At 35.2% G+C, this 13,706-nt stretch overlaps 1 protein-coding gene across 2 annotated transcripts in view; it reads left to right on the top strand.

The window, feature by feature from the left end:
* Nucleotides 1-13,706, top strand: part of vipr1b (vasoactive intestinal peptide receptor 1b) — a 67,557-nt gene that overhangs the window by 28,633 nt on the left and 25,218 nt on the right. For both annotated transcript variants that reach the window (XM_081352467.1, XM_081352466.1), the window contains exon 4: nt 13,174-13,274. In XM_081352467.1, the coding sequence (XP_081208593.1) occupies nt 13,174-13,274 (101 nt within the window). The remainder of the gene's footprint in view (nt 1-13,173; nt 13,275-13,706) is intronic.

Genomic DNA, 13,706 nt, shown 5'->3' with positions numbered 1-13,706 from the left:
AATTTATATATATATATTTTTTTAGAATCGTTCATTTCTTTACAAATAATCCTTTAAGTTTTACATACCATTATTCGTGTTACACTTGTCTGAGGTCACTGCTGAAAAGCTGGGCTTCAGAAATTAATCAGAAAGCTGTAGGATTTTGTAAAAAGAAACATAAAAACACTCAATTTATTATTATGGTATGATAATTTGTAAAGGCAAAATAAATGTTATTTATACCGGTAGTCTGCGAATTTTAAATCCCACTGTAAATTGCTCTATTGTAGATTAACTGTTGAATTCATAGTTAACATTCATTAAAATCTGCAATGATGTAGATATGTTTAGGTTTGAAAAAATGTCAGTGTGTAATGCAGAATGTGCATCAGGTACAGTCTATAAGGAAACCGATGTCGATTCCATATAGTGGAATTACAGCCTCTGTGTTAGAGGATGTAAAGTGTCTCTGCAATGATGAAAGAGGGCTGAAAAAGGAGAACACATCTCCTTTGAGGAGTTTCAGGCACTTATTGTCTACACTGAACACTTTAGGAATTGCCTAGGAGTATGCAAGTAAGATTCTGCAGTTTTCATTTTATTTTTTGTTCATTCATGCAGCAACTATGAAGTGGTTTATGTAGAAAATGGGCACCATAAATGTAAGGATTTGGTCTATATGGGCACCAAATAATATTGTGAGTATAAGTACTTACAAATCATTTGCAAACTATTAGTTTATAGTTAATTCATAGTTAATATATTGGTAATATATTAATAGGCTATATACAAATAGTGATTTCTTCATTTATTGTCACTATAGTTAACAACTTATTATTGTTTAATTAGCTCATATGTAAAGAGTTGGATGTTTTTATGCTTTGTTAACAACTTATTGACCATAAATAGTTCTCACTTCAGAATAGGTCACAGAAAATGGGAAAAGGTAATTAATTAAGTGATTTAAACCAACCTTTATTAGACATTAACTGCATTAGTATTTTAAATTTTCCTTAAAAAAATGAGATATGTATATAATATATATATACTATACATTACGCCTTTGGAGATTCCTTGTAAAAATATGTGTGTGTGCTTAATGCATTTGTAAACATTTTAAGGAACACTGAATATGAATGCCATCAATGTCCAATAAAGGTTTGTTTAAAGCTCTTAATTAATAGCATTTTTTAAAGAACTATTTACTGTCTTTAATTAACACAATAATAATTGTGTTAATTACAGTGAAAATGAATGGAGAACTCACTGTTTGTATATAGCCTGTTAATATATTAACAATGTAGAGACTACAATATATAAACTATGAATAAACTGTAAACTAATAATTTTTTAATAATTTGTACTTTATTACTGTATACTTATTATAAAGTGTTACCATTATTTGTTATTAACTAGCATCTGTTATATTACTTCTAATGTAAATTAGAAAATCATACTGACTTCTTCCATTAGTTGTGCTGGGTTATAATGCAGTGGGGAAAGGAGATGGAATCTGTTTCAACAGCCTAGAACACAAATCTCTCTGGGATAATGATCTCCTGCAGCACCAAAAGGGGTCCTAAAATCGGGAACATGCAGATGAGGCCCTGAAGTAGGTGCAGAAGGTCCTTAACAATCTGGAACACACAGCCGAAGGTACCTTGAAATGAAGGTCTGCTCTCCTGAGCTTAACCATGTTGTTAACACTTAGTCAATCCACTTTTGTCTCTCTTGTATGGAGACTCGGGACATGTTGTAATCGTTACCCTCTCGCTGGACGAAGACTCTGAACGTATGTTTGATAATGTCTCTTTCCTCACAGATAGGAGGTTTATGGTCGTATCTTTTTGAAGATTTCCAAACATAGATATAAATGGATTGGATGGATCATTGTGGCATACCCTCATTTCAGCCACTGCTCTTGCATCCATCCAATGAATGAATGAATGACTCTTGCATCCTAACAAGTTTTTATGGCGGTTGGTATAAACCTTTAGGGCAGAAACTGCATGTGGACCAATGAGAAGTCTTGTCTTTCCTGTGCTTGATGTGTCAGTTGTCCTAGCGTCCTGATCTGATGGTTGAGTGATTGGACATTTGTATGTGCTAGTCCAGATTCGATCCAATCGAAAGGTAGCAAACATTTCTCCACTGTTGCAGTGAGAGAGGGGCCCTGCCATAAAACTGAGCCCTGGAATATGCTGTTCCCTACATAAAGTTATATGATTCTTGTCATAGTATTTCCAAGCTAGCAGTCTGGATAGAAGATGCAGCCCCTTCGTTTAGGAGAGAGGTTAAAAATCACTGCTGTGAGAGAGTTTTCTTGCCAGTGACATTTCTAGGCTAAAGGAACATTGGAGAAATGAGTGATTGAAAGTCTTAAAAAGAGCCTACTCTGATGACTCACAGTAAATCGTTGTTACCAACAAAGAGACAGATTTTTCTTTTCAGAGACTGATCTTTTTGCAAGATGATCACTTTAATGAAGGTCACTTTATATTTAAAAATTTTTCCAAATGCCTTTTATTTATAGATATTGTTTTGAGCATTTTCCCAAATCCAATCTTAAAATGTGAAAATCCACCATAAAAAATACTTAGTATTTATAACTTAAATGGTCCAAACAAAAAGTGAAATATAAAATATTTCAAAATTTTCCATTATTTATATAATTTTTTTACATACAAAATGACTGCCACAATTACTCTTAATTAGTTTTTTTCCTAAAGTTTAGAAAAGCTTTCTTGATAGCAGTGTCAGTGAAAAGCTCTTGGGATGAAATATGTGTAATGTGTGAAGAAATAATATCACTGTAAAGAGTATATTCAGTTTTGGTTAAATTTTTACTGTGTTCTGTTTTCCCTGTTCAGGGGTGCATTTCCCAAAGCCAAGTATGGTCGCAATTTCTGTCGTTACCAATAGAGTTCAAAGGAATTTGCGACCATAGTTGGCTAACGATGCTTTTGGGAAACACCCCCCTAGTTTGCCTGTGTTCCCTAATTAGTCTCTTTGGTTTTGCATGATTGGTATCCTTGACACCTGTTCTGTTTTATCTAGATTAGATTGTGTATTTAAGTTCTCAGTTTCCTCAGTTCTGTGTTCCATGTTGTTAATGTTTGGTTGTAGTTATAGGTACCCTGGTATTCTCATGGGTGTTCCCTTCTTGGATTTATGATTAAATACTTAATTTTTTTTGTAAATTCTTATCTCACGCTTCTTTATAGCAACCATTCATGACAATGACTTATGAACTGGTAGTTATTAGCTATTAATCGTAATTTAGTAGATTTAAGCAGTATTTTTTCAATTTATGCATAAGTTTTTTAATATGGTGCAGTTTTTTTATATGATTTTTATGTGATTACAGGTTTTAATATGATTTTTGCATGGCTTAAATTTTCTTTAAAGGTGCAGTAAGGGATTTATGAGAAACGCTGTTGAAAATTTAAATCAACACCTAAACAAACAACTTAATGAATATTTGCTAGATGTCTGTTCTGAGTATGTATGCTGAAAAAGAATTGTGTTTGTACATAGTCCTGGCCATGTAAATAGGAGAAAAAACAAAGTGGATCGGACCGATCGGATTTGTAGAAAGACTGTAAACAGAGAGATAGCTGAGATATAACCAAAGAGTAAAAGGTCAGAGGGATATAATTTGAAGAAGAAGGGTCAGGCAAGAGCTAGGATGCGCAATAATATTGAAAAAGCTTTCCAGCGCTGGAGAGACATTAGAGAGCTGTTAATGTGTTGCATAGCTTGTTAATTTTTTGGGGGGCGGAGCATTAAAGGGAGTTTGTTTGTTTGGGTGTCAATTTCAAATATCAACAGTGTTTCTCAGAAATCGCTTACTGCACCTTTAAGTTTATAAATATATTGAACTGTTCTTACTTGTTACCTGATCACCTGTTTTTCTCACACAAGAATAAACAAGTACAGCCAGTTTGTTTCTGTATGAAGGTGATTTGCTGAGGTATTCATGGAGGTGCTTAACCTCAATATTTAATTAAGCAAGGCTTTAGCTAGTCTTACTCTTGTTATGTCATTTAGTCCTCTCAGGAGTGCTTAATTAATGATTGTTTGATTAATGATGCATAGTATGCCACTGGATTTTTTTAGTGCCCATATTTATATTACTAATCATTAGTTCATTCAATCATCTAACAGAAATGCTTGTTTCATATGCAGCAGAGGGTGAAGGTGGCCACGTTTGAGTGCTGAATATAAATAAAAACACATTTATTGATCTTTCGCCAAAAAGTATCAGTCATGCATTTTGTAACTTATATGACTCCCCACAGCCAGGTAAAGCTCCTCTGGTGCTTCCTTGTCATCGGATGAGGTTATTTTTAGCAACAGAGTTCAATTAAATGAAAAAGAACAGAGTTGCCATCTGAGCCCTGGTTTGCAGACGTATAGCTGTGATGTTCTGAGCAGTGTATAAACCCTCACCTCACTGGCTCCTAGTAGAAGGATACTGCAGGTGCGCTCCGATGAACAGGGTCTCTATGCAGTGTTCACTGCTCCCTAAAAAATCTAACTTAAGGCAGATTAAGCTGTATCAGTCTCAGTCTTATTTTGACATAAAAATACTTAAATTAAAATAAATAACTATTAAATACATAGTTCAATATAAGTATAATTATAGATTGTAGTATATATGCTTTATAAAAACAATGTATATATATATATAAACACTACATATATATAGAGTAGCCTACATTGAGACAAATTTCACAATTCAAATCAATTTCGATTCACAGGCTTGCACAGACCTGATTTTGATTCAGTCTAATTCATTATTGATTAATATATATATATATTAAAGTTAAAGTAGGTGTACATTTTTCTCAAGGAAAAAATCTCTATATAACCTCTAAAATATCTATATATCTATATACATATAAATATGTATGTATGTGTGTGTGTGTGTGTGTGTGTGTGTGTGTTAATTCATATAATTTGTCATACTTAAAGACTCTATGGGCCCTATCTTGCACCCAGCGCAATTGACTTTGTTCACTGACGCATGTATCATTTGTGACCAGTCACGGAAAGTAGGGACACAAGTCGGTTCTGGGGCATTTTGAGTTATTCACATATTCTGAAAGTATCAAGCTTTGTAGTATTCAAGCTTTCCAACGATGTGTAACACATGGAAATCTGATAATATTTGGAGAAGTTGTGGCCATTTGAAGGTAGGCACTCAAAAAAACTGAAATAGTAGAAATCTGCTTCTAAAGATTGGCAAGTTCTCACCCTTCTGGGAATGACAATAGGGCTCATTTACATCTCATTTAGATAAGTCATACCCCCTGTAAAGCTCCCCGTCTCCCCCTCCCCCCTGAATGTACCAATTCTACAAATTCTCTAAATAAAACCTCTCCAGTTAACTGGCAGAGCATTCATTTCGTTCGTTTTTTAAATAAGATACTAGCGCTGAAATGTGTTTTTTTTTTAAATCAAGTGATCAAAGTGCTTGTTGCCGCTGCGATCAGTGGTGCAGATACAGTGTTTACTCGTGTGGCTCGCGCACACACTGCATTGTTTTCACTCGACGCGCGCTTCAATCCGTTGCGTTGCGGATACTCTCTATTCGCTCTGTTGAAATAACAAAATAATTCAAACGTTTGCGTGTCCCTGCTTGATATACAACCACTGATGAACATAATCGTTTTGATGAGAGAGAAAAAACTATACGAGAAAAAAAAAAAAAACTATACAAGGGCGGATTCGAACTCTCAACTCTCTTCCACTGTACCATTCATATACACGTTATTAAATTATATAGGCGGATCTATGTATTGGCACTGACAACATGTATTAGGCTACATCTCATTTAAATAGTAAACCCTACTATTTAAATCGATTGCTGGACATCGTAATGTTATTGGCGTCCATCTTCATTGAATTTTGAAATCAGATAGAGCCGGCCAGAGCGCTGCATAATAAGTAGCCACGCTGTTCCCTTGGAGGGCGGGGGCAATAACAAAAGAAACAAAAGCCGGCTTATTCAGTATGGAAATACACACCGACAATGACACGCCCCTACTGCGTGCTAGAATCTCCGAAAAACAAGCCGATTTCAACATCAAAATGTACGCTTTTAAATATACCAATACTGCTATCTCAAACATGGAGAGGCTTCTTCGTGATCTCAACAAACAGATTCTGCAAAAAAACGAAAATCACCAATTTTTCTTTCTCATTTTGCTCGAAAGTTGTGCTGCCGACTTGTGTCCCTGGTTTCCGTGACGGGTCACATTTCTATTTTGCACCCGCCCACAGCGGACTTTTCCCCCCACAGGCGCACGTCGGTAAATTTGGTAAACGTTGGTAAAAACAGCGAAAAGAGGAGGCATGTTCCGGCGCAAACGTTCCCTGGTGCTATTTTGCAGTTTCAGAAAACAATTCCACCACAGACCAGGAAAAACCTAGTCTAAAGTCAGTGGCGCGTTATTCAGATGCTATTTTAAGGGCGCATGCTTGGCCATAATGCGTATATGCCATAAATTGCTTCTCTCATCTACACAGACACAGGCAGCAGTTGCCATTTTTGCAAACCATACATTATTACAAGGAAAAATATTACCACACAAGGGAAATCATTGTGGTGTCCATGAAGATGTGAATAAATAGGCACAAATCTAGCTTAAACATTTACCCAAATTATTATACGCATGTTTAACCGAAGCTAATTTGGGTGTGTTTCTCTATCCCCATACAACGTCACTTCTCTGTCTTTTACGGCCCTGACGAGAACGTCGGTCTCCTCGACTGTGAACCGCTCCTGGTGCGCACCTGGCAAATTCGCCGTTATAATAGCAATCCGCCATGGAACAAGCGCGCCTGCTCTTAAAGGGAATGTGAGATGACTCTCTGATTGGTTTATTTCACGTTACGCCCAAACCACACCTATGAATAACGAAGCTACTTCAGACCAACCCATTTTAGATTTGCGTCGGGCACAAGAGTCATTTATCCCACCGGATAATAGCAACAGCACCTGAGATCTGCCAACAAAGTTACTTGCGTTTCGCGTTTGATACTTGCGTTTCAGATCGTTAAAATAGGGCCCTAAATGTAGTTATAAATGTTGATGTTTGCAATGATTAATAAAATAAATGTGATCTTGTTCATTTACAGCATGAATGTTTTTCCCATTTACTGTTGCATCTTGTGAGCTTGATATGTTCATATAACATTATGGAAACCAAACCTGAAGTGAATTAATAAAGGTACCTTTTCATCACATTTATTGTAGCCAAATTTTGTGTACTACTTTTTTTGTGGTTTGCAGCGACTGCTGACTTAATTTCCACTTCCTGTGAAGTGATGAACTGAAAATGTACTCTCTTTATGATGTGGAAGCTCAAAATATTTGAATATACTGCACATGGAACTTCGGGAACATACTGTACTGGTGCTATTCAGGAGCAACATCTTTCACACATCTCACAAGTCCCACACATTTCTAATGGATTTCATTTAAAGCATACGCAGTATAATGCTCTCTCTGAATGGGAAAGGACAGATTAAGCTTTACAGAATGATAAAAGTCTGTCCGTAGTTCAATACCGAGGATTAATGTGACATTCTGGATTTGCTTCATGGGATCTCTGTGGCTTATGACAAAGCCGGAGGTCCACTGGAATAATGTGTGAGGATGGATATATTGCGTGTGGGTGTTTGCACACGTTGATAAATGTGAGAGGGTTGGCGTCAACCTTACATGACAAACAAAGCTTATACACTAAAAGCCAAGAGTAAACATCCCCTAATAATATTACACAAGCTTTCAGGTGCTGGTAACGTGTTTGTATAAATTCAATGTATTAAAATTAGCAGATTTTAATCCATGTCTTTTGGATAATCTCAACAATATGCATATCAGATAAACCAGGGACTAGCATCAGGTAAAAGATGGATTAGTTTAGAGCAAGTGAAAAAGAATCTTAATTCTACATGTTAAGCGTGATGCTTCTTAATGCATTCATTTATTTAAATCAATGCAAAAAAATTGACTAATAATTACGGAAAGTGTCTCCGATGATTCAGATGTTGTGTGGTGTGCTGTTGGATTATGGGAATGAGATTTTGCATCTAAAATTTTTCGAAAGATACATTATGTGCAGTATGTAAAAAAATAAATAACCTAGTAATTGAAAGTCAGCTGAATTTCAAGTAGGTGACAGTGTTTAAATTGTTTCAGATGGGATCATTCAACATTTTATTATGATGTCAGGATTATCTGAAGCGCTTCACACCCCAGACAATCTTTTGCAATAGAAAATGTAATCCTTATTCTATCGTCTTTTCTGATAATGTTTTGAATGTTCTGACTGCTGGTCTCGTGATTGTTTGCATGTTTGCCTGTGAGATTTTAAAAGAAAAAAATCTCTTAAAATGATTGCTGTCAAATCGATTAATTGTTAATATTAATCGCATCTAACATATAAGTTTGTGTATATATATATATATAGCCTACATATATGTGTGTGTGTGTGTGTGTGTGTGTGTGTGTGTGTGTGTGTGTGTGTTTGTTTTTAACTTTTAACTTTTAAAATTTGATTTCAACTAGTTGCCAAACCAACATTTCTCATTTTAATTTAGTTAACTTGATGTACCAAAATAACTAAAACTGAAATAAAAATGTATTAACTAAATCTTAAACTAACATTAAAATGAAAACAGAAAACTAAAAAACTAAAATATTAATAAACTATCAGGTAACTATAATAGTATCTCAATGACACGGTTGTAGTATGATGACATAGTATACTTAAATAAATAATAATAATGTATAAATAATGTAACATATTCCTTTTTTTTTTCATTTTCTGTAAATTAGTGAGGTACCACTGAACTTCCCAAATCTGTTAGAATTATCTGCAATTTTAAGTAGTCTACAAATTACTTTTATTTTATAATATTTTATAAAAGCTTCACTTTTACTTATTCATAATTTTGTCAGACTGCTGTTTTATTATTTTTGCCTAATATAGTGGACCATATAATTATCAGTAACAGAAACACTTTAATTGATGTTAATCACAAGTTAATATTGAACCATATTAATCACATCATTAATCATTGCAGAGTTGATTAATCTGTTGATTAATTTAATATTGGTGCTTTTCCGTCAATTCATTTATTGAGGTCTGTTTATTTTAATGAGCCAATTAGCCAATTTACTTGCTTACACAGAAACCTTCAAGTTCAACCTGCTTTTGCAGCCTTGACATTCTGAAGCTGTGTTTAGTACTTACCATTATTGACTTTTTATGGTGCATCTTCCAAATGACAAATAAACAGATCAATACATATTAAAGGAACAATAAAACTCTCAGCAGGTTATTAGAGAAACATAAGCCTATTGACAAAAACAAATGTCACAATGTCTTCTTTGGTTAATTAAAAGAGAGATAAAACATAATTTTCTTAATATTTGTATCTAGAGTAAGAGTTATCTATGGTTTATTTAAATTTTCACACACGCGGTGAATGTAGAAGAGGGGGAAAGATTAGCGATTTATTTATTTTTGTACATGTAATGATGTACAGATTTATGTTTTTTACCCAATGTTTCCCAGGGTGAGTCAGTGGGCCAAATTTAAACATAACAATGGCCAATTAATGGCCAATTATCATTTCCCTTATTTAACCTTCTTCAAATTTAATCCAGTGTATGGTTTGCCACTTGCATGAAGTTTTTGGTGGGGAAAAAGTAAAAATTCCATTAATTGATTCTTTCCAACAGTTGGAAAACACGTCATACTGTACTTGTGAGTATGATTAATTCAGCAGTAGACATCATTGTTATGTCTAGATGGAGGTCACTGCCTGTCGGGGCAGGCATAGGTGGTCTTGATGCATTTAAGCTGTTTCTGCTAGCATTTGTTCCTTTTGGAAAGTATTTTTTTTTTTTAAAGTGTGTTTCCATTTGAGTGCTCTATTGTATGCCTCTATTCTATTTTCATTTTGCAATGTTAAAGGGGTCATTGGATGCAAAATTAATTGGATGATTAACTTTGCAGTGTGCTGTGTAAAAAAAAAAAAAAAAAAGTATCCTCAAAGAGCCTAAACACTCTCAATAATCAAGCCGTTTGGATATTCTGAGCAATATTATGTCATATTCTGAGCAATATGATGTCATGCTCTGTCCACGACCACTGATGGACTGTCCCGTATTAGCATATTTCCGCCCTCAGCCATTTGTATACTGTCCGCCAAGGCAGCACTTTATGTGTCTTTTGTCGAAACCCCCCATGAAAGTGAGGGGTGGGGTGAGCAGTTGCTCATTATCATTTAAAGAGACATGCACCGAAACGGGTCACTGTGAACGGAGCTGTCTTTGAGGAGGTAAAAGAGATGATCCTCACTGCAGAACACGAAATCCAGGGGGAGGAGTTGGATCCAGATCCAACTTTCATTTTTTTCCAAACTTTCATTTTTAGTTTTTTCAAAAACCATGCATAAACATTATTCTCTCAAAAATACAAACACGTATACATGTTGCTCACATATTATGGTAGCCCTGTTTGTGCTAAATAGAGTGTAATTACACCTCAGCCATTAATATGTTTATAAGCAACTGAAAAAAGCACAAATGTCAGGGTATGTCAGAACATCTCTAGGACCCCAAAAACACCTCAGGCCCCAGAGGGTTAATTCAAGCCTGAGTAAAAATGGATGGCTTGTTGTTTTGGATCAATATGTGACATTGCAACACAGGATCTGCTATGAATTCACTGAGGAGGAATAAAGTGGCCTTCCTCCTGAAGTATACATCATATTTTTCAAAGTCTGTGGACCATGAGACAATTCTCTCTCTAAATGCATTATTGTAGTGGGATACCCACATCTAGTCATTGAATGCCCCCCTTATTTTTATATAAAATGCTCTTAATTTTGTTATTGATTATGGTATAATCCATGGTAAATTCTCTCATAATCAGTTGAACACTAGTCTTAACTACATTTTCAATAGTGTATTAGCAGTTCAGCTGTTTTCAAAGTACTACAGTATTTTCCAGTAACAAGCTTTTTTTGTGTGTGCAATATGTACTGTAGCATTGGTAAGTCTGATTAATTTATGTGGCCAAGTGTAAATGGAACCGTCTTAACAAATCAAATAGCTATCCAATCAGTAGAAACATGAAGTGATCAGGTGTAAAAAGGCCCATATATAAATATATTAAAGTCCCAGTTTTGTGAATTGGTTCATCTTAAACTGTTCTCTCTCTCAAAGATGGCTCTGATGAAATTACAAAAAAATATTAGAATTTTTTAATGGTGGCTGTGGTAATGAAGTGCACGACGTAGAAAATACTATAACAACCAGTCTTTAATATCACACTTAGGAAATTACAGGAGAACTCAGGAGAATCAGCTAACACAAACACTTATCTCAAAGACAAAAGAAATGAGGAGAAATCATGGCTTAAATGGTAATCGAAATCATTCAACACCCATTGCAAATCAGGTTTATTGGCAAAATTTACAGACTTTGAGCTGTTTGCAGTGAACAAATCAAACAAAAGTGATTGAAAAAGCTCAACATAAATGTTTCAAGTAGTTTCTCCAAATTTTACTTAAAATGCAACTTTTAATGACTTCTGCAGTCTCAAAATTATTCATGGCAAGCATCTTTAGTGCTTAGTAGAACACCCTTTTGCTGTTATGATCTGCTACAAACGAGATGTATAACCAGACACCAGCTTTTGGCAGCGCTTCTGAAGAATCTTAGCTCTAAAGAAAAGTTACAGTTTTGCTTCATTGCTTCACAGAACAGAATCCCAAAACTTCTGTGGCTTATTTATATGATTTTGAGCAAACTGGAGCCGACTATTCTTGTGCTTTTGGATCAGTAGTGGTGTACATCTTGGAGTTCTAGCATGGAAACCAAATGCGTTTAGTACGCGCCTACTATGCGAGCTGAAACCTCCGTGCCTGTTGCCACCAAGTCTTGCTGTAGGTCTTTTGCAGTCACTCAAGGTTTTTTTTTTAACCTGCCTTCTCAGAAATCTGGTTGATAGCTTCCTTTTTCTGACCCGTCCAGGTAGTGTAACCACTGTTCTATTAACTTTGAACTTGCGAAATATGTGTCCAACGGTGTTTCTAGGAACATTTATTGCCTTCGCTATCTTTTTGTATCCTGTTCCTTGGTTGTGTAGGTGCGATGAAACTTACTTTTGAAACTCTTTACTTTCTGGATCATTCTTTTGACTTAACACTCAACAAACCAAGCCAGTTCAGATATTTCATGTGTTCAATGAAGCCCTTGATTAATTGCATCAGGTGTGTTTGAGACAACACCTGCTTATTCTATTTAGGACAATAAATAATTTTGAGACTCCAGAAGTCATTAAAGGTTTCAATTGAATTTGGGCAAACCACTTGAAACATTTGTTGTGTTGAGCTATTTCAATTACTTTTGTTTGATTTTTTTCATTGCAAACAGCTGAAAGTCTGTAAATTTGGCCAATAAACCTGATTTGAAATTGGGGTTGAATACTTTTGATTACAACTGTACATGGGGAGTAATGAGGGAACTAAACAGAATGATTAACTAATGAGTTACCAAGGAAACAAACTATGAACTAGGCAGGCTTAAACAGAACATACATGGTACATTTCATTTATAAATTTCCCTTAAGTAACTTCAATGTAATTTGCAAATTTTGTTCATAACTTATAATGTAGCTAACTATCTTTTCAAACAGTATTTTGACTGTAGTTTAACTACTTAAAAAAGTGATTACAAAGTAGCTTTCCCAACGCTGCATAAATCTTATGACCTAAAAAATGTTGTTTTTCTTTCCCAAGCATCTCAATAATTCATTGTTCAAATTTGTATACAGCATAGATCAAAACAATACGCTCACTGAATCACAGTGCTCAGTTGGGTCTCATTGCGTATTGATCTGATACAAATTTTTGCATTCAGTGGGCCAGTGTGCAGTGAGAAGTGCCAAGAAACACCTCAGCGAGAGGGGTGACGTGGCCCCACATTTCTCTGCTTTATTCCAGAAAGCCATTTAATTTTGTGTGGACTCACTCCAGGGCGCCAGCTCTCAGGGCTCACTTTGTTTCAGTTAAAATCAAAAGAGTAATAAACAGATGCAACTTCTAAATAGAGCAGCCAGCATGTGTATCTTGAGGTTAATGACTTTTACATTTCTCACACAGGTAACCTCTCAAAGACTTGCACTGCTGATGGCTGGACTGAAATGGACCCGATGGAAATCGCAGTGTATTGTGGCTATAATCTGAATGGCACTATTGACGATGTGAGTACAAATTGTTTCTCTATTCGGCGAGTAATTGTTTCTCATTTTAACATTTACAGTACAGGGACTTGTAAGTGATTTTTATTGCCGTCCAAGTTTTTTTCTGCAACCATCTGCGTAATAATTCCTGGCTGAATTACCTTCTGTTTTTCTGAATTTAAATGCCATCCGAACTCTGAATCCACATTTCTGAGTTTACAAGAAGGGATCAATTCAAAAGTCATTGTCTAAATCCTTTTTGACCTCTGCAAAGCGGGGTAACCGTTGCGCTTCACATTTTAAATATGGACACATTTATTACTGAAATACTGGAAAATGTTTAGAAGAATTATATTACTACACCACTCTAATACAGTGAATGGGAGCTGTTAAGAAGACAAAGAAATAAGAGAACAAAATCATGTGATCTTTTGAGACTATTTCTAACTTATT

The sequence above is a fragment of the Scardinius erythrophthalmus genome, assembly GCF_964197995.2.
Source record: "Scardinius erythrophthalmus genome assembly, chromosome: 22".
NCBI classification, from domain to species: domain Eukaryota; kingdom Metazoa; phylum Chordata; class Actinopteri; order Cypriniformes; family Leuciscidae; genus Scardinius; species Scardinius erythrophthalmus.
The sequence above is the reverse complement of the archived record's forward strand: the minus strand, read 5'-3'. Positions and strand labels throughout refer to the sequence as shown.